At 51.4% G+C, this 18,346-nt stretch overlaps 2 protein-coding genes across 4 annotated transcripts in view; one reads left to right on the forward strand and one right to left on the reverse strand.

The window, feature by feature from the left end:
• The first annotated feature begins 320 nt into the window (after window positions 1–320).
• On the forward strand, window positions 321–14,086 carry GABPB2 (GA binding protein transcription factor subunit beta 2). Of its 3 annotated transcripts, none has more exons than XM_055792021.1 (10): window positions 321–395; window positions 2,559–2,621; window positions 2,871–3,010; window positions 3,883–4,050; window positions 4,191–4,385; window positions 4,771–4,921; window positions 7,981–8,088; window positions 9,485–9,670; window positions 11,117–11,250; window positions 12,055–14,086. In XM_055792021.1, exons 3-10 carry the CDS (start codon window positions 2,897–2,899, stop codon window positions 12,340–12,342), a joined length of 1,344 nt encoding a protein of 447 aa, XP_055647996.1. In that variant the 5' UTR covers window positions 321–395; window positions 2,559–2,621; window positions 2,871–2,896; the 3' UTR covers window positions 12,343–14,086. The 3 variants fall into 3 exon arrangements, with proteins under 3 accessions (XP_055647996.1, XP_055647998.1, XP_055647997.1); XM_055792023.1 differs by having other exon boundaries at window positions 7,984–8,088; XM_055792022.1 differs by lacking the exon at window positions 321–395 and adding an exon at window positions 1,283–1,877.
• A 1,383-nt stretch (window positions 14,087–15,469) lies between these two features.
• The window catches only part of SEMA6C (semaphorin 6C), an 8,617-nt gene continuing 5,740 nt past the window's right edge, over window positions 15,470–18,346 (reverse strand). Inside the window, 9 exon segments of the mRNA XM_055792027.1 lie at window positions 15,470–16,222; window positions 16,225–16,434; window positions 16,476–16,620; window positions 16,623–16,703; window positions 16,705–16,802; window positions 17,166–17,213; window positions 17,428–17,483; window positions 17,604–17,681; window positions 18,065–18,279. Of these exon segments, the coding sequence (XP_055648002.1) occupies window positions 15,876–16,222; window positions 16,225–16,434; window positions 16,476–16,620; window positions 16,623–16,703; window positions 16,705–16,802; window positions 17,166–17,213; window positions 17,428–17,483; window positions 17,604–17,681; window positions 18,065–18,279 (1,278 nt within the window). The 3' untranslated portion in view covers window positions 15,470–15,875.

Here is an 18,346-nt window from a genome sequence, read left to right on the forward strand (position 1 = left end):
CACCAGCTTCACTGCCGTCGCAGCTAACCCCTCCTGAGATCCTTCCGCTAGAAAAAATAGTCCCCTTTTAGGGCTCCCCCGTTGGTCGCTGCCCGCCTCCTGGCCTCCGGTCGGGGACAGAGCTGGGGGAAAGAAGGAGAAATTCCCTAATCCCGTCCCGTGTCCCCTGCGACAGAGCGAGGAGAGCTCCAACCCGCCCTTCCCCCGCCGACAGCGGCGGACTCTTTTTTTTGCCGAAGAAATATCCTTCCGCTGTCTCCTGCCGACGGCGCTTCCGGGTCGGCCATTTTGTGAGGCCGCGGCGGGAGGGGCGGGAACAGCAGCGGGCGGGGGCGAGGGGGCGGTGCCGTGCGCCGGGAACAGCCGCGTGCCGGGGGGGGGGCCCGAGCCGCTGTGTGAGTGGGGCAGGGGGCGCCGGGAGGGGAGGGGGACCCCACTGTGAGGGGAGCGTTAGGAGTGAAGGAGGATCCCGACGTGGGGGAGGGTTGGGGTTGTAAGGGGGATCCCCCCCCGTGAGGGGTCGGGGTGGAGGGAGACACCCCCCCTCCCAGGTTGGGGGTGAGCGGGGATATCCCCGTGAGGGGAGGGTTAGGCGTGAAGGGGGACACCCCCCCCTTGGTGAGGGGAGGGTTAGGGGTGGAGAGAGACCCCCAGGTTGGGGCTGAAGGGGGGTCCCCCCGTGAGGGGAGGGGTGAAGGGCCCCCCCCCCCCCCCCCATGAGGGGACGGTTAGGGATGAAGGGGGACCCACACCCCCCCCCGTGAGGGGAGGGTTAGGGGTGAAGGGGGACCCCCCCGTGAGGGGAGGGGTCGGGGTGAAGGGGGACCCCCTCGTGAGGACAGAGGGTGCGGGCCCCGCTGTGAGGGGTGGTCTTGGTGTGAGGAGGGGGGACCCCCGTGAGGCATCAGTGCCAGGGGCCGGCCTGGAGTGGATGGGCACGGGCTGTGCCCCCCCGCGGGGTGGCGGGGTGTGTTCTGGGGGTGTCCCTATGGGGGTGGCACGGGGGGGGGAGCAGGAGGGGGCCTGAGGCGGGTCGTGGTGCAGGAGGGACAGTCCCTGCCCTGGAGGAGTGGTGGGAGGATGGGCCCCTCTTGGGGGGACTGGGGGGGCTGGTCCTCGACTGAGGGAGGGGAAAGGGGTGCCTGCCTCCCATGGAGGGGGGCTGGGGAGTTGGGGGGGGGTCTTGAGGCAGGTCTGCAGAGCTAACCCTGAGCCGGCTGGTCGGCGGGAGGCTGAGGGGTCCGGGGAGGCCGCTCCTTCATTTTGCTGCTGAAATGCGGCACAGGGGAGGTGAAGGAGTTGTCAACAGTAGCCCAGTACTGTAAATAACTTAAAACAAGAAGAAGAAGAGAGGGGGCCTCAGACTGCTTCGAGCATCCAGCTGGGAAGAGAGCAGGAATGCAAGGCCTCTAAATAATAAGTGACAAATAATACAAGGAGAGAAACTGATGGGGTTTGTTGGTGATCCAGTTTCTTGCTTTTCCAAACACACCCAGAGTGGTAAACTCCAGCATTACAAATATGTAAGCTGGTGGTTAATTTTGTAAACACAGAGTTTGGTGCAACGACTTGTGCCCGGAAAACATGCAAGTGTTTTCAACGTGGCCGATGCGAAGGAACCTTTCTGTCCCACAAAAAGTGAGAAAGGGGAAAGAGGTAAAAAAAAAAAAACCAACGACCAAATGACAAAAACTGGAAAGTCCTGAAGGGCAGAGGGGTTGTGGTAGTCAAACACATGCGTTGTACGTGCATCCAAGGTCCTGATTGCAGAGTAAACTCTGAGTAACTGCTTGGGGCTCTTTGACTTCCAAGCCTGGGGTATTGGGTGTAATAGCTGCGTACTCAGAAAAAGCGAGAAGCTCAAGTTGTGGAGCGAGGTGCGTTTGTGGAGCGAGGTGTTGATACGGGCAGTGTATCCCGATGGGCTTTGGGGCTGAGGTTTGCAGTCTGGCTTTATTTAAAGGGCTTGTGCTGCTGATGGCTGGTTCTCTTGGTCGCTGAGGACGGGGTGGGATGTTTCTCTTGAAAGAACAAGAATTAAGAAAGAGAGCTTTCCAGCTCTTTCGTAGAACTGTAATTGAAGGGGAAAAAAGTCAGCTGAGGGCCTCAGTGCAGTTGGAATGGCTGTTATGCTGGGTGGCACGGTGCCCGTTTGCACAGGCATTCATTTGTAGCCGCTTACTGGACGTCGCACATGAGTTAATGGATAGACTTTAAAGAAGGACTGGCATATCAGCGTAACCCTGTCGCTGAGAAAAATGCTATAGTTCATTATTGCTGTAATGATGCTGTTTTATGTAGCTTGGAATAAATACAGACACTGTTGTCTGGTATATCGAGTGCAGCTTTTGGGTTCTGCTCCTTTTATGACCTTGAACAAGTCGTGGAGTTACCCAGGTTTGTTTTCTTACCAGCAGAGAACAGGGATAGTTCCCCCACCCTTAGTTGCTAGGGCTGGGGGGAGAGTGTCTTGGAGATTAAATCATGTTCTTAAAGCGCTTTTAAAAAATAAAAACGATGTGCAAGGAGTGTGAACAGCTTTGCTGTTGCTTTTATAGGTTCTGCTCTTGGAACTGGATCCACATGGGCAAGTCTTTGTGTCCGTGCAAGGCGCTGTTGAGGTAAGTGGGATTTTGCACAAGCTCTGGTGACTTGAGGCATCCGACCTGTTTGCTGAGCTTGTGTGCTGCCTTCTCTTGACGTTTCAGGGCACAGAACTGAAAAATATGATAAATATTTATGCTTGTTTATTAATTGTGTTGCGCCTAGTTCCATATGGGAGGATGGTGTGTCCAAATGGGCCACAGATGTACAGCTCTTTTAAATGTCTCTGCCTCACTGCTTTTTGTCTGTTTGCTTTCTGTTTGCAGCTTTCAGCAAACGCTTGTTCCCATGTATGAAGATGTCCTTAGTGGACCTAGGGAAGAGGTTGCTAGAAGCAGCTCGCAAAGGCGAAGATGACGAAGTGCGAAAGCTGATGGCAAGCGGTGCTCCCTTCACCACCGACTGGGTACGTCAGAGGAATAGACGTTGGTTTTCTGTGTGAAAAGAGTCGTCTGTGTGCTCTTTAGGGCTGAACCTAAAGGATACAAATGAAAATTGGAGTGTGGGTTGACAGATAATACATCTCTGGATTTCTGTGGTGAAGCAGATTCCGGATAAAGCACTTGAAAACCCAAGACCTTCCTCAGGCAAAGATGAATTGGTGCTTGTGTAGAGACTGATCTGTGCCTAATGCACGAGAGCACAAGCACCATGCTGTCCCAGACAGCAGTATGTACAGGGTGAGATGCTTTAAGAAGTGCAGTTCCCAACAGCTGAGATAAATGATGATTCAAGCCAAATAGAAGAACTGTTAAACCTCTCAGCAATATGAAGTTCTTTTAAGTATGCTTTATTTAATTGTTTAAACTTTCTCAGTCAAGAAACTCATCTTTGAGGGTGTTTTTGTTTCCTTAAAAGAAACCAAAACCCTGAAAACAAAACCAGCCCATCCTGGGTTGGAAAGGAAATAAAAGCTTTAATGAAACTGAAGATCAACAGTTGGATAAATGGGGAACCAGATCATAACGAGCAAGCCATCGGTAGCCATTTTCCATTACCAGTTGTCATTGTTTCCTAACTTAAAAGTCTGCTCATTCATAACTACAAGGTGAAGGAATTAACTGTACCGAGAGGTCACCGAGCCTAGTAATACTGTAATACTGCCCTTTTCTGAACAGTGGTGAAATTATCTGTCGTGATACTGAAATGGCAGAGCTGTTCTGCTGTGGCCTGGGAAGGAGGCTCAGTGATGGCACAATGGAGAAAGTGAGATACTGATTTCTGTGCCTGTCGTCTCTTGCTGCAAACCGGCAGTAACTTTTCTAAATTAACGTGCAGCTTGGGACGTCGCCTCTTCACCTCGCCGCCCAGTATGGCCACTACTCAACAGCAGAAGTGCTGCTTCGAGCCGGTGTTAGCAGAGATGCCCGAACAAAAGTGGACCGGACGCCACTACACATGGCTGCGGCTGACGGACACACTCATATTGTAGAACTGCTAATTAGGGTGAGTATAGTAAGTGAGGACTAAATTTAGGGCTGGTCTAAGTCACCCTTGGAGTTCCCTGTTCAAATGCTATTGCAGGCACTGCCTTTAAGATGTGGAGAGGAGACGGCATGCAGACAAGTAGTGTTGATTTCTTTCAGAACGGGGCTGATGTCAATGCCAAGGACATGTTGAAAATGACCGCTTTGCACTGGGCGACGGAGCACAACCACCGAGATGTAGTAGAGTTGCTCATCAAATATGGAGCAGATGTCCATGCTTTCAGCAAGTTTGATAAATCAGCTTTTGATATTGCTTTGGACAAGAACAATCCAGAGACTCTGGTAATGCTACAGGTAGGTTTAGGAGGGAGAAACTTGTCGGTAATTCTTTGACCCGTAACTATCTGTGCTAGAGTGAGAGGAATCCTGTTGTGTCTGATGGGATTATTTTCTGTTTGCAGAGAGAACTAGAAATATGGAGGTGCATGAGGTTTGTCTTATTTCTACATCAACTAGTGCGTGCCTGCTAGGACTCGGTGGGTGATGGGGTTTTATTGCCATGCATCCTGCATGGTTGTAGTGTAAGTTGCCAAGTTTAGGTGGTGGTTTTGTCACGGTGTTTGTGCTGGTGTCCCTGGCGTGTTGCAGAGGGAAATAATCTGCCTCTAAAATGTTTCAAGGATGCTTAATACCACAGAAAGTGTGACGAATGTGTGCCTGACCCCGCTGTCTTTCTCAGGAAGCGATGCAGAACCAGGTGAACGCTCATTCAGAGAGAACAAATCCCATCACCAGCACTGTGACTCTCACCTCACCATTTATTCTTACATCAGGGGAAGTTCTCAATTTCACAAGTCTTGTCTCTTCAGCAAACGCCAAAACACCCTCAGGTAAGGTTTTATGTGACTTTGAGTGGGAAAATCCTGAAAAAAATCCTAAGGCTGCTTACCAGTAGAGGGCAGATGGTCATTTAGTAGAGGAAAAGTGGTGAAATGTAGCCAAACACACCCAGCTACTGCTTCCTGCCCCAGAATATTTTTGCTGTTGAAGGTAACAAAGCAGATTTCTAGCTGATGTAAACAAACGTGCTTCCACTGTGAGTGGCAAAGCTCTGCTGAGCTCAGCTGTGGGTCCGCTCCAGGTCTGTTACAAGCAACAGAGCTTGAGAAAATGGATTTGGCTGATTGCAACAGAGGAATAATGAGAATTACTGGCTGTGCCAAATCCTGAGCACTGCAGAGCAGTTGGGGAACGGTTTGCTTTGTTCTTTACTGGCCACAAGAGTTGAGTGAGCATTTTGCTATATATAAATGTTGAGTAAGGAAACTGCAGAACAAGCAGGTCTATTGGATGCGTAGATTACTCCTTATTTCTTCTGTCCCACATGTTACATGGAAATAATTAGGTTCCTTATTGTTCTGTGAGCCTTATTTTGGTGGGGAAAAGACTTAACTTAAGGCTGCATGAGAATTCTTTTTATGTAAGGCAAATTTTCATAGTAACTCTTAAAGTGAATTTTTCTGTATTTGGGGAAATCCAAACCATTGTTTCTTTTCAGTCTCAAGGAGGCTACTAAATACAAGTTTTATGAAGCTATTTGGCTCATCCTGCAAACACTTCTGCATGTGAGTAATTCTTTGGTTAGTGGGACTGTTCACATGCGTGAATGTTTGCTTATTCGCTAGAGAATGCTTTGAAAATCACAGATACTGATGTTCTGCAGTCCCACCCAGACCTCTCTGCCTGTGCCTGGCCACAGTGACTTCAGCAATGCTCCCGACTTGTTGTCAAAGCTTTTGGGGCTGCTTGCAGCTTTGAGGCACTGACAAAACCTAATTTAGAAGGGGGAAAATGACCCAAAGTGTTCCTCTTCTGCCTGTGAGGAAAATGCAGTGTGACTGATGCACAACATCTTCAGTCAAGGATGTTCCACAAACTCAAAGGGGCGTAGACTTTGGCATTTTTGTACCCCGGATGACACTTTTGCCACAGTCAGTGTCAGTGTCTCTGCAGAGGGGTCTGGCTCTGCCTGGAAAGCAGGTGGGAGTCACAGAGGCCAGCACTCTGCTGAAGGGCTGTTGGAAAACTCTTGATTTCCAGCTTAAACACACCCACAGCTGGTGTGAATGCAGCCCTTTAGTTGAAATCATTCTTCTTTTTCCATTGCCTCCATCCCTTTGATGTTGAAATCGATCCTGTCCCTTCTCTGCCTTTGTTCCGCTGGGCTAAGCAAGCCGGGCTCCCTGAATCCCTTGAATCCACCCGTGGTATGTGGGTGGGCGGCCGCAGACAGCACTCCAGGTGAGCTCTTGGCGCTGGCCTTGGCAATCCCCATCTCTCACCGCACCTCTCCTTGTATGTCCTGCAATGTAATCGCCTTTTTCAGTGCCACGACACGGTGGTGGCTTATTGTCCACGTGTGACTGGACTAAAATACCCAGGGTTTTTCCCCCTACGACACTTTAATAGCCGGTCAGGTTGAGACCAGCCGGTGTTTCCTGCTCTAGGCCACATCAGGAGGGTTTTCTGTCATTTCCCACAAGAGGGCATCAGCGACTGTGCCTTTCTTTTGGCAAAAATCTGTTATTTAACACTAATGGCTAATAATTTTTCTTGTCTCTCTTAAATTCCCTGTGTCTTCTGTTACTGAAAAGGTTTTTGAATGGGAACAGGTACCTTTAGCTGGTCTGAAGAAATCTGGTTCCAAGCTGCTGAAAAGAGTCACTGGACCTTCTGGTACTTTCACGTGCCTAGCCCACGGCTTTTTGAAAGTATCATTCTTTGAAAATAGGTCCCTTTGGAAAATCGAGGGCCGGTGAGAAAGAGAGATCGGTTGCAAGGATTAAGTCAGGGGAACTTTAGATGACCTTTCCTTTGTGTGCTTGTAATCTGTTTATCTACACTGGCAATGAGGTACAGGATCTCTTCTTTTTTTTTTTTTTTTTTTTTTTTTTTAAAGGGAATTGTGGGTTATATGCACTGAGTTTGCACCCGTTTAGTTAATTTCCTGTTCCATTCTTATTAAGTCTGCCTTTGAATAGGAATTGCTAGGGTCAATTGGAGGAAGAAACATTGTTTTTTGGAACCGCAAAGACTTGTTTATCTGATTCAAATCAATACCCCGTTGCAGTAACTGTGGTCTTTCCGTTACTGAACCTGAGTGGGGAGAAGGAAGGGACCTGCGTGCCCCTTACCTTGAGATCAAGCGATACATGTAGCCAATTTCTGCGTTTGAGCAAAAGGCTCTCTTAACTGACTCGTGCTGAAACGTTTGGGCCATGAAGTAATGCTGAAGACTGTACTTGGAGGCTTTCCCAACTGAGGAAGAACTTGGGTGCTGTAATTTACTCATAATAGCCAATGAGTTTAATATATTCTTCAGGTTTTGCAATTTCAAAAGTTGCAGTACAATGTGAAGCCAAGAAATTATGCACATAGCAACCGCTCTGCACAACATTACAGCAGTCAGAGTCCAGCACGTCTGTGAGTGTCATCAGGCAGCGCGGCTGCATCTTGAAAAGCTGTCCGCGTCTCCAGCTCGAAGCTCGGCATGCCAAGTAGCCTGGCAGACAGCCCGCCTTTCTGTAGTTCTTACAATAAAGCTGGAGCAAATCGGTTCACATTTGCTGTTCTTTTTGTTACGTGACTCAGAAATAGCTTAATATTTGCTTTAAATTCAATTGTAGGTATTAAATATTCGGAGTGGGTACAGTCTGTCCTAAAGTGCTATCAAAGCCCTTTTTACAGTTAGCAATAGGAGAGGCACCTCTCCGAAAGAATATTCTGTACCACCTCCCTTTCCCCATGGACCAGTGGGAGCCTAGAAAATACTTTGTAGCTGGTGCCTTCATCCTCTAGATGACAAAATTGTTGCAATCTGACTGCTTTATTCTCTGTTTGGATAGGGCAGGTCCTGACAGTCCTTCAATTTCCTCTCCTCTTTCCCAAGCAGGTGACTCTACCATGCGGTTTTCCAATTCAACGACCTCCGTGCTTGCCACGCTTGCAGCCCTGGCTGAAGTATCGGCACCGCTTTCTGACTCACACAGAGACACAGGTAGGGGAAACCGGTCAGATGCCCATTCAAATTTCTTTAGTCCTAGTGAGTATCTTGCGTGGAAGTGGGAGGAAATTTTAAGATGTGGAAGTGAATTTGCCTCCTTTCAGAGTAAGGAAGAGATGATGATATATATATGTGAAGCAGAGGGTTAATTCTGTTTGTTTATTTAATCCCAGTTGAAATTCAAATAAAACAGCAACTGTTAGCAGTAGAAGTAACAGTTCTATTGCTTTTTATATTATAAAAATTTATTTATGTTTATATAATAAAAATTTATTATAAAAATAATAATTTTTATTAACCAGCATGTCTGACCCTGACGTCATGGTATGTTGCTCTTGACGTGCTTTAAACAGTTATATTAAAAAGACCAAAACAAAATACTCCAGAACATGCGTTTAATATATAAATGTAGGTAAATATTTGTTTGAGGAGGAAAGCGTCTGAAATGTTTTTGGTCCCCAGCTTGCGGTAAATGTTGATAGTCAACAAAAGTTTTGAGTCTCTGGTAACTTTTTCTTATGGAAAGGTTTGGGTGTTTTTTATGTTTGGGAGTTTTATGATCTTTTGTGGTATGTTTGTAGAGTGTAATGTTTGACCTTTAATTCAGATTTAGGAATTGATAAAGTTAGTTTATATAATCCTTTCACCTTGGGACTCAGTTATTTTCCCCAAAGCGAAGCATTTTTCCTAGAATCTAGAGACGAGCAATTTGACTTCTGAAGGCTTCTGGTGCCACACCACTGATTTCTTGACCTGCAGCAGTGGAGTGTTTTCCTCTTTGGCACCCGGCGCGCACGTAGCAGGTCAGATCCCCTCTGTTTCCTGCACTCTCAGCCTGTGCTGGGAGCAGGATGCAGCCGAGGGTTTGCTATCCTGATTATTTGTGTGAGCTGTAAGTCACACAAAAAGTGTCCCAGGGAGTTGAACCAGTCTGTGGTCACCCGGCCAAACTAAATAGCTACCTCATGGTTATTTTGGCTGCGCTGGTCTGGATGGGGCTCTTGAGGCACGGGGAGGTTTTTGCGTGTGGTTTGTCTTCGTTAGAGCTGAGGGAGGGGTCACGGAAGGAAGCTTTGCAGAGCCAGGTCTGCTTAACAGCTGCCTCCAGCTCCAGGCTTTTTAATTTAATTAATATGCTTGTGTGTTAGTCATTTACACAGAAAATGCTGGTTTTACTCTAGAGGATTTGTTTTGCTAAGGTGTAGTGGATTTTATTTTCTTTCCTCTACTTAGACTTACTGTATTTCCAGATTGTTTTTAGTAAGCAGGCATCCCAAGAGTCTCAAGCTGTGTACTTGAGCTTTTTCACTGGACCTCAGTTTCTATTCAAGGAAGAGAGAAGGAAACACTGACTTTTTTATTTTTTTTGGCACTTACTGTATTTCTTAAGGTAAGACGGAGGAAGTAGTGGAAGCAAATCCTGTCGATTCTGCCATACAACAAGTGGTTGGCAGTGGAGGGCAGCGCGTCATCGCCATTGTAACGGACGGAGTTCCCCTCGGCGGCCTGCAAACAGCCATCCCCAGCAGTGGCCTTAACCAACCCTTCATCCTAACCGTGCAAGATGGACAGCAAGGTACGGAGGAGCTGAAGCTGGAAGGCAGTGCTGAGGATTAACTTCAAAAAGGAAAAAAAAAAAAAAAGTGTGATCTGGCTTTTTGGCATTGTAGTGTAACGGATCTGTGCCTGACTTCTGGGCTCCAGGAGGGGTTAAAATGTCTGTGTGACTTACATCAGCGGCAGAGCTTGCCAGCGACTTGTTTGTAGCTGCTGCACTTTAAGATTTTGGTCTTTGTGTTAAAACCACGCACCTTCAATAGAGCGTTGTGGGCAGAGAAACACCAAGTTAGCCGTTGTCTCTTTGGCAGCCAGGCAACGACGATTCCTTTATCTTGTGGTGGACTTTCCGGCCTGCGAGTAAGTCACTCAACTGATGAAACTGCAGCCTGTTGCCTTTAGCAATCACTCCATCGTTCTTGTAAAAGTTAGCATTAGGCTGTTAATGTCGGCTTGAATACACTTTTTCCTCTCATAACGCTAGTTTATCTTGCCGAGGGCAATATGAATCTATCAGTTTTACAAGGCAAATGTAAATCGTGTTCAGTAAAGCAGGGCAGAGCTCCAGAGCGCTCGTACAGTGAATTTTTGTTTCCTCAAGGGATGTAATTCATCAGCCTTGTCTCGGTTTACCAACAATTCTTTCAGCATGTCCTAGGGATACTCGATTATTTGGATTAACGTTGGTGCAGAAAAAGAGGATTAGGAAGCAGAGCAGCTTTCCTCTAACATGCATGCAGTGCTACAATGTGAGATGGGTTACATCAGTTCTGTCTGTTTACAGACTTCGTGAGTGAAAAGCAATTTTCTAAAGCTGTTAATTATTCAGAATTATTTGCTGAATTACTACAAACAATTCCTGGCTTGCAACCCACTCTTAGTCTAAGGAAGACAAAGGGAGAACTGTTTAGGTAGCGCTACCTTCAGTAGCTCACGTGGTGCCTTTCTCCTCCTTGGTTGGATGAATTCCTGCTGCTGGCTTCCCAAAGTGAAAACCCATGTTTGCAGATTTAAAATGTGTTTGTTCTCGGGAGTATTTGCAGCTCTTGCATGCGCTTAAAGCTGATTCAGAGCTTAGCCACTGGGACTGTGTACTGGGAATTTTCGAGAAGAGCTTTCTATACCTCTGGCTTAGCCTGTCTCAGCTACTAATTGCATTACTGAAGGTGTCAGAATGATAGTTTTTTACCTCACATGTTTTCTAAGATGCAAATCTTTGAATTGGGATTCTGTCCGTTCCGTTGTGGTGAAATACTGGGGCATTCCAGAGGCCTGAATAAAGAAAACTGGAAACCCAGTCCAGAGTTTCTCTTCTCTCTGGGAAGACTTTGGCATTGCTGATCCACAGGTCTCCTCTTTTTCTCCAGAACCACACTGATGCACTGACTTCAGAGAAGCGTTTTGGGAAACATCTGTGCAAAAGCACGTCTCACACTGTATAATTTATCGTCTTTTGATTTTTCAGTTTTAACTGTACCTGCTGGTCAGGTTGCAGAAGAGACTGTTATTGAAGATGGAGATGACGCAGAAGAGGAGGAAAAGCCACTGGCCAAGAAGCAAAAAGTGGAGCAAAATGTAGATGACTCGAAGGAAGACAAGGTAGATACTCCTGCTTGTAACTTCGGTTGCCGTCGTCTCCTGTGTGTTGCTCTGCTGTGCTGAGGATGCTGGGCTCCCGGTCTGCCAGAGCCATCTCAGAACACAAACGAGCTGTGCCCGGAGATGTCTGTAACAAACTCTGCCCAGAGGTTCCCTACTCTTCCTGCACATGCTCCTGCGTTAGCAGTGAACATGCAAGCGGTTGAGAGGAGCGATGCTCTGTTGAGTATAGGTAGGGAAGGAGCCAGCTAAATCACTTGTTGCCAATCTGCCTGCCTGAAGCTGTAGCTCAGTGGTTTCTAGATGAATCGTGGTCGTTTACAGAGATGATTTAGGATTTCCTGTAGAAGCGCAACACATGGGCTGGGCATAAGTCAGCCTCAGCTCTTCATAAAGCAGCAGGAATGACTCTCCCATCACTCTGTTGGGAGAAAGAACGTTTTTCTCAATTGCCTTTCACCTTTTCAGCACGAATAGCTCTTTATATTTCTTGCATTTTGTTTATACCTGCTTCCAACCTTTGAAATTCATCACAGTGAGGTGACGCGTCACTTCCCAGCCCACCTCCCTGCACGCTGTGGGGACACCCACCAGCCAGTTTGTTCCTTCCCATGTCCTGGCGGCCTCTGGTAACCTGTGAGGAGCAAACCAGTTGAACAGAATTCAACCCCAGCACGTTTGAAGCGCCGCATTAGAGCATTTTGCTTTTATAACTCGTAACTGTTGGAGTGCTTGCATGCCCCGTTCCCTTCGTGTCGCAGCTTGGGCCTCCATCGTGGGCTCTCTCGACTTTATTTTCTGCAGGACAGCGTTGAAAGGGAAGTGCTACAGCAGCAATTGCAAGAGGCGAACCGAAAGGCTCAGGAATATCGCAGCCAGCTCATAAAGAAAGAGCAGGAGGCAGAAGAGTACCGGCTGAAGCTGGCAGCCATGGTGAGGCAGCAGCCCAACGGAGCGGAGGTGACGGTGCTCGAAGAGGTCGCGGGGGTTGACCCGCTGGTGGTAACCTCAGAAGACTTCAAGGAATCTGTGCTGTCCATGCTGGACACAGATCAGCCAACTGATATCGCTGTGGAAACTGTAACCTCCTAATCCTCAGTGATTGACTGGCTTTTGTAAAGGAAAATAACTTTTTTTTTTTTTTAATTGTTAAATAAGGTGCTGTTGGCAAGCAGTGTTGAGAGCAGAGGGCTGTTGTCAAAGCCACGCCATTGCCGGGGGCAGAAGCTGCTCCAGCCGCTCGCAACATAACTCTGCTTTCAGCGCGGTGCCAAAAGGTGCTTTTAAAGCTTGACCTTGAGAGATTGGAAGCTTGTTAACAAAATTTTAGCCAGTGAGTGACCCGACGGCTTATTTTGTGATGTCAATACCTGCATTGTTGGGGAGTGGAAAAGAAAATACCTCATTGCCAAAGCGGCTGGTATTAGCTCTCAGCTGCCTGGAAATTACAGCACTGAAAACAGACTTTATGCAATAACCTGAGGTGTTCGCTCCCTTCTGCGAAGTTGAGTGGCCAGATCTGGACCTTCAGAAAAAGCAGGCTCTTGGCGTGTTGCTTTAAAATCTTCAGAGGTGTGGAAGGGATTTTCCCCTCTTAGCTAGAAAGGGAATTACATTTTTTTTCTTTTTTTTTCTTTTTTTTTCTTCCAAAACCATCAATCTTTTTGATTGAGGCAACCTTCAATGCAAGAGTGAAGGCTGGGCTGCATGTCAGCCAGAGCGTTGCACGCTGTCAGGGGATACTATGCTTCACCCTCTTTGTTCCAGGAACAATTTGGGGGAGCTCTTTGTCAGACCCCTTCACTACCCAAAGGGATCTCAAAAAATTCCTCCTCGATTTTAGAATATTTAGTCAAATGTTCTATTTGACGCTTGTGCCGAACGGTAGCGTTAACTGATTATATATGCAAAACTATACGTATGGCAGTTGCTGCAAGACAGCTTGGGAGTCAAGTTGTCTCTGGAGATACATCTGTCTTTTTTTTTTACTAAACAGTTTTTATTTTTAAAGATACTTAAACCTTTTTTAACAAGCGGCTGATCTTGTTACTGAAATGTTTGTATGTTTTTTTACTCTTTGCAGGCCTCTTGAATGCTGGGATCTGTTTAGTACAGCGGGTTATGGGTTTCAAGACAGCAGGGAACTGATTTGAAGCACCCCAAGTAATCACGTGGAGCTTGATAGTGACAGATTATCAAGTGAGGTTTAGAAAAATACCGTAAACAAGTGAAGTTTGGGTACTGCCTTTATGTGTCTTTGCCGGTAGATCAGCCCGTTCCATGGCGCTGGAGGTGTAATACAGGCTGATGAGTTCATAAAGGTGTGAACGTAGGTCATGGCTCCGAGGGAATGTCTCGCCCCAAGAGGAGACTGCTTTCCATCCTAGAATCAGTCGGTTCCTGGCGGTTGGGCCTGAAGGGCAGGTGGGATCTGCCACAATCCCATCTTGGGCAGCGTTTCGCCGGTGGGTTCTCCCCCGACCGGTAGGAGGGGAAGGTTTCTGGGACTGTTGTTGTAGAGGCTTCCTGAGACTTGCCGGGTTTTGAGAATCAAAGTGCATTTATTTATAACCAGTGTAGCTATATTTATAAATAAGACTTTTTTTATCTTTTTTCCAAAAGATGTTTTGAAGAAGGCTTTAATAATTATTTTTTATGAATGAATGTTTGGAGAGACTCGGTTCCTCGTTATCGATTACTTCGGTGTCTCCTCCCTGACTTGGAGCGTGTGTTGTTATTTCCTTTTGCTCCCCGGAATGTTGACAGTTTGGGTCTGTTTGAACTAAAAATCTGTGTCGGAGGGTTTGAAACAGAATTAAAGTAAATCCAGACAGATTCTTTCTAATGCCCAGAAGCGTTTACGGATGTAAAGGGACACTATCGGCTTTGGCTTTTAACGTTTTGCCTGAAATTTGTGCTCATTGTTTGTAAATTTGAAGAGTTCGGCAGCTGTAGCGTATATAAATGCCGTGTTGTGCCTTCGACAGCACTGCGATTCTCCGTAATTTCCATCCTTCTCCTGAAAAGGGTCAGTTTTGCCAAAAAGTCCCTTCAGCTGGGAAACAAACTTCCCCTTCAGAAGAGGAGGGGAAAAAAAAATAAAATGTCCGTGGTACTCACGGTAACTGGATTTGCTTTATAGAGTTGAAAAATAAAGCTGACAGTGTTCGTACTGCTCTGCCTTGGCTGGGGGGGGGGGAATCACACGTTAATTTTATTTTTAGAAGTACTCGTGGATGGGCTCTGAACAAAGATGAGAATTTGATCTCTGTTTAGAAAGAATTTAAACCCTGCTGCATCCTCTGCTTTTTTACAGAAAGGATTTGGAGCTTTTTAAGCCAAGACCAGCAGTTTTCTGCTTGGCGCGTAGTCGGCCGTGGCAGCGTCAGGCTGCTGCGAGCGGGTCAGTACCCTCCCACCGGTGTCCGGGCCGGACTCTGCCGCGTCAGGGTTCCTCTCGCCCACGCCGGCTCCGTCCTTGTCCTCGTGCCACAGCCAGCGGCGGGCACGGGGATGGAGGAGGTGAAAGGCTAAACAAACCCCTTGGCTCTCAAAAGCCGTGCTCTTATCGAGGCAGAGCAGCCGAGCTCCCCACGCCCACACGCCCACCCTGCTTCCCCTCCGCCACGAGCTTGGGATCGCAGCCGCGTGCCTGCGCGGGTGGGAGAATCCCGGCCTGCTTCCCGGGAATGTCGAGGCAGAAGTTGCGGTCTTGAAATGAGCGTGTGTTGTTACTCTTTGGTGGAGGAGGTGGTGCGGTGCTAATTCAACAGATTTGGGTTTGATTAGATGTGTGTTTCCCTCTTGTTTGCCGTAACCGGTTCCCATTTTCCTAAATCGGAAGCAGGGCGTTGCAAATCCGGTGGGGATGAGTGGAGGAGGGCACGGAAACGCCAACTCAATCCTCTCCAGCCAGCCACGAAGGGGAGTAACAAGCCCCGGAATCAAGCGCGGGTCCCCCAGCCCCTTGGCAGGGGCCTTCCCTGCCTGAACCCCCCTCCGTCACCCACAGGGTGCTTTTTGGGGCCAAATCGGATTATTTCTTTAATCTCACCTGTATCAGATCGGTTTCCCGCGTGCCAGGCGCAGTGCTGGGGGTTTATCACAGAATAAATTGTCCCTTATGGACCCTGTTAGTGCTGTCACGAGGAGCCAAGTGCTTGGGCCCCTCTTCTACTGAGGGTAGATGTTGGGAAATTTCAACGTGTGTATATATATATATAAAAACTTTTTTTTTAATATGTTTCTTAATAAAATAGCACAACCTTGGGGAGCAGCTATGCTTTACCCCTGGTGTCAGCCCTGTCCCTGCTAAGCCAGCGCATCGCCAGGCCCTTCCTATCCCCTGTGCCACTGTGGGGATACCCCAGGGCCACCACGCTGGGCTGGCCCCGAGGGGGTCCGGTGGCACCTTCCCCCCCCTTGTCCCCCTCTTGTCCCTAGCCTTGGTCCTACATGGTAGGATAAGCTGAGCTCCGGCATGGAGAGCTGCTGTGTCACATGTCCCCCGGGGGGTTGGCGGTGGCTCCCCCCTCCCCCCCCCCAGTTAAATAAATTAGGATTAAAAAAAAAAAAAAAGAAAAAGAAAAGCCTTGTCATGCCAGGCTGGCACATGGGGACCCTTGTCACCCCGGTGGGGGCCAGTCTGGGGATGGGGGGACCCGCGTGCCACCAGGGAGGCGGGGGTCCTGCCACCCAGGGGATGGCTGGGGGGCCCCCCGCCAGCCGCAGCAGGGGTGTCCCATGGGTGCTGGGGGGCTCAGGGCCGCCCGGGGGCTGCTGGCACCATCAGGGGCTTGGGCAGCACGGGGGGCTTCATGGAGAGGGAGCGCTCCAGGGTGCCGGGCCGGGGGCCCCAGGCTGGCCCCCCCGGGGTCCCCAGCGAGTGCATGCGGGTGAGCCCGCGGGCCAGGCCAGGTGGTCTCGCAGGCGTCCCCCCGAGCGAGTGTCTCTGTGCCAGGGGCCGCCGGGGCGGCGGGGGGCTGTCGGGGGGCACGTCCAGCCGGCGGGGCGTCCCGTCGCGGGGGGCCGGGGGGAGGCTGGAGAACGGGGTGCCCGGCTGCACCCGGTTGGCGAAGGAGCTGGTGCCCGGGGGGGTCACCGGCCACCCCGAGCCCCCCGTCCCGTGCAGCCGCTGCAGCATCTCTTCCAGGGTGGCCTTGGGCGGGGGTCCTGGCCGGGGGGCTCCGGGCACTCTGGGGTGCCGAGGTGGGCGGCCTGGCTGCGCCGGGGCTCCGTCACCCGCTCCCAGAGTGCCTTGGCAGGTGGCCGTGGGGTGGCCTCCGGCGTGGGCAGCTCGGGGGGGTCCCGCAGGCCCCCAGCCCCGCCCTGGGGTGGCAGCAGGGGGTAGAGGCGGGGGCAGGTGGCTGGGCCGGGGGCCGTGGGGCGGCGGCAGGGGGCTCCGGGGGTCCCTTGGGGGCGGCGGGGCGGCGGCAGCAGGCCGCCAGCAGCCCCAGCAGCCAGGGCGCCCAGGGCGAAGGCGCCCAGCACGCAGCCCACCAGCACCGGCACCGGCACCGCCGCTGCGGCCCCCGGCCCGGGCTGGCGCACCCCTGCGGGAGCACCCGTCAGCCCCCGCACACACGGGGGACCCGGGCCCCCAGGGTCCCTCCTGGAGTCCCCCCGCCCCAGGTCCCTCTCCCGTCTGTGGGGGTCTCTTCCTGGTCCCAGGGGTCCCCCACCCCAGGTCCTTCTGTCCCTGGGGGTCCCCCCCATCCCCAGGGTCCCTCCCCATCCCTGGGGTCCCTCTCTTGATCCCTGGGGGTCCCCGGGGGCCCCCCACCCCAGGTCCTTCTGTTCCTGTGGGTTCCCCCCCCCATCCCCAGGGTCCTTCCCCAGTCCCTGGGGTCCCTCCTCCTCCCTGGGGTCCCCCCCGGTCCCTGGGTGTCTGGGGGGGCAGACAGGGTGTCACTGACCATGGGCCAAGTCTCTGTCCCCGTCGCTGTCCCCCACGGCTGGTGCATCTGAGAGCAGAGCGGGGTCAGGCCAGGCCACCCGTGTCCCCTGCAGCCACCTCCGTCCCCCCAGTGTCCTCCACATGTCCCAGGGCCCCCAGCATCGCTCTGGTGCCCCCTGCATCCCCCCCGTGACCTCGTGTCCCCAGAAGTTCCCACAGCGACCTTCTGTGTCCCCCCAATATGGCTTTGTCCCCAGTGTCCCCCATGTACCCCCCTTCACCTTGGCAGGTCCCAGCGGTCCCGGGGTAGCCCTCCACGTCCTGCTTGAAGCCGTTCCTGGGCAGGGCAGGGGACATCACCCACCGTCCCCAGAGTCCCCACCCCGCGAGGAAGGGACCCAGCAGAGGGGGGTGGGGTGGGGGGTGTGCCGGAGAGGCCACCACAGGGGACACTTACGGAAGGTCCTCGGAGAAGGGGACGCAGCCCTGGCGGGGCAGCCAGACACAGTAGGGGTCACGGGCGGCCAGGCAGCTCCTGCAGGGAGCGGGGGGGGGGGGGGGGGGGGGGGGGGCGCAGGTGGCCGCGTGCTGTGGTCCCACACACACGTCCTCGTGCCCTTGCACGCCCCTGGCCCTCGCACACCCCTGTGCCCTCACACATCCATGTGCCCTCACGCACCCCTGGCCCTCGCACACCCCTGTGCCCTCGCACACCCCCGTGCCCTCGCACACCCCTGGCCCTCGCACACCCCCGTGCCCTCACGCACCCCTGGCCCTTGCACGCTCTTGCACACCTCCGTGCTCTCACACATCCCACCCACACATGCCCTCGTGGCCCCATGCACACCCCGTGCCCACATGTGCCCCTGCACCCTTGCACACCCTCACGCCCTCGCACACGCCCACGCTCTCGCTCACCTGCGGCAGGCGCCGTGCCGGGCGCAGCGGCTCAGGGGCAGACGCACCAGGCACCCGGCGAAGGCGACGTAGAGCTCCTGGCCCGGCGGGTGCAGCTCCAGCCCCAGCACCCGGCTGGCGCCCTGCGGCCCCTGGCATCTGCCCCCCCAGGAGCACCCATTGTGACGGCACCCCAGGACCCACGGCCCCCCACAGCACCCGTCGGCACCCTGCAGCTCCGTGGCACCCACATGGCCCCGCAGCAACTGCATGACGCCACAGCACCCATCAGCACCCTACGGT

The sequence above is a fragment of the Falco peregrinus genome, chromosome 19, assembly GCF_023634155.1.
Source record: "Falco peregrinus isolate bFalPer1 chromosome 19, bFalPer1.pri, whole genome shotgun sequence".
In the NCBI taxonomy this organism is placed as follows: Eukaryota; Metazoa; Chordata; class Aves; order Falconiformes; family Falconidae; genus Falco; species Falco peregrinus.

Excerpts from the sequence above, each read along its gene's own strand:
- GABPB2 (XM_055792021.1), top strand. The coding sequence starts at position 2,897 with ATGAAGATGTCCTTAGTGGACCTAGGGAAGAGGTTGCTAGAAGCAGCT. Across the intron at positions 3,011-3,882 it reads CTCCCTTCACCACCGACTGG|CTTGGGACGTCGCCTCTTCA; the intron begins GTACGTCAGAGG and ends ATTAACGTGCAG. Across the intron at positions 4,922-7,980 it reads AAACGCCAAAACACCCTCAG|CAGGTGACTCTACCATGCGG; the intron begins GTAAGGTTTTAT and ends CTCTTTCCCAAG.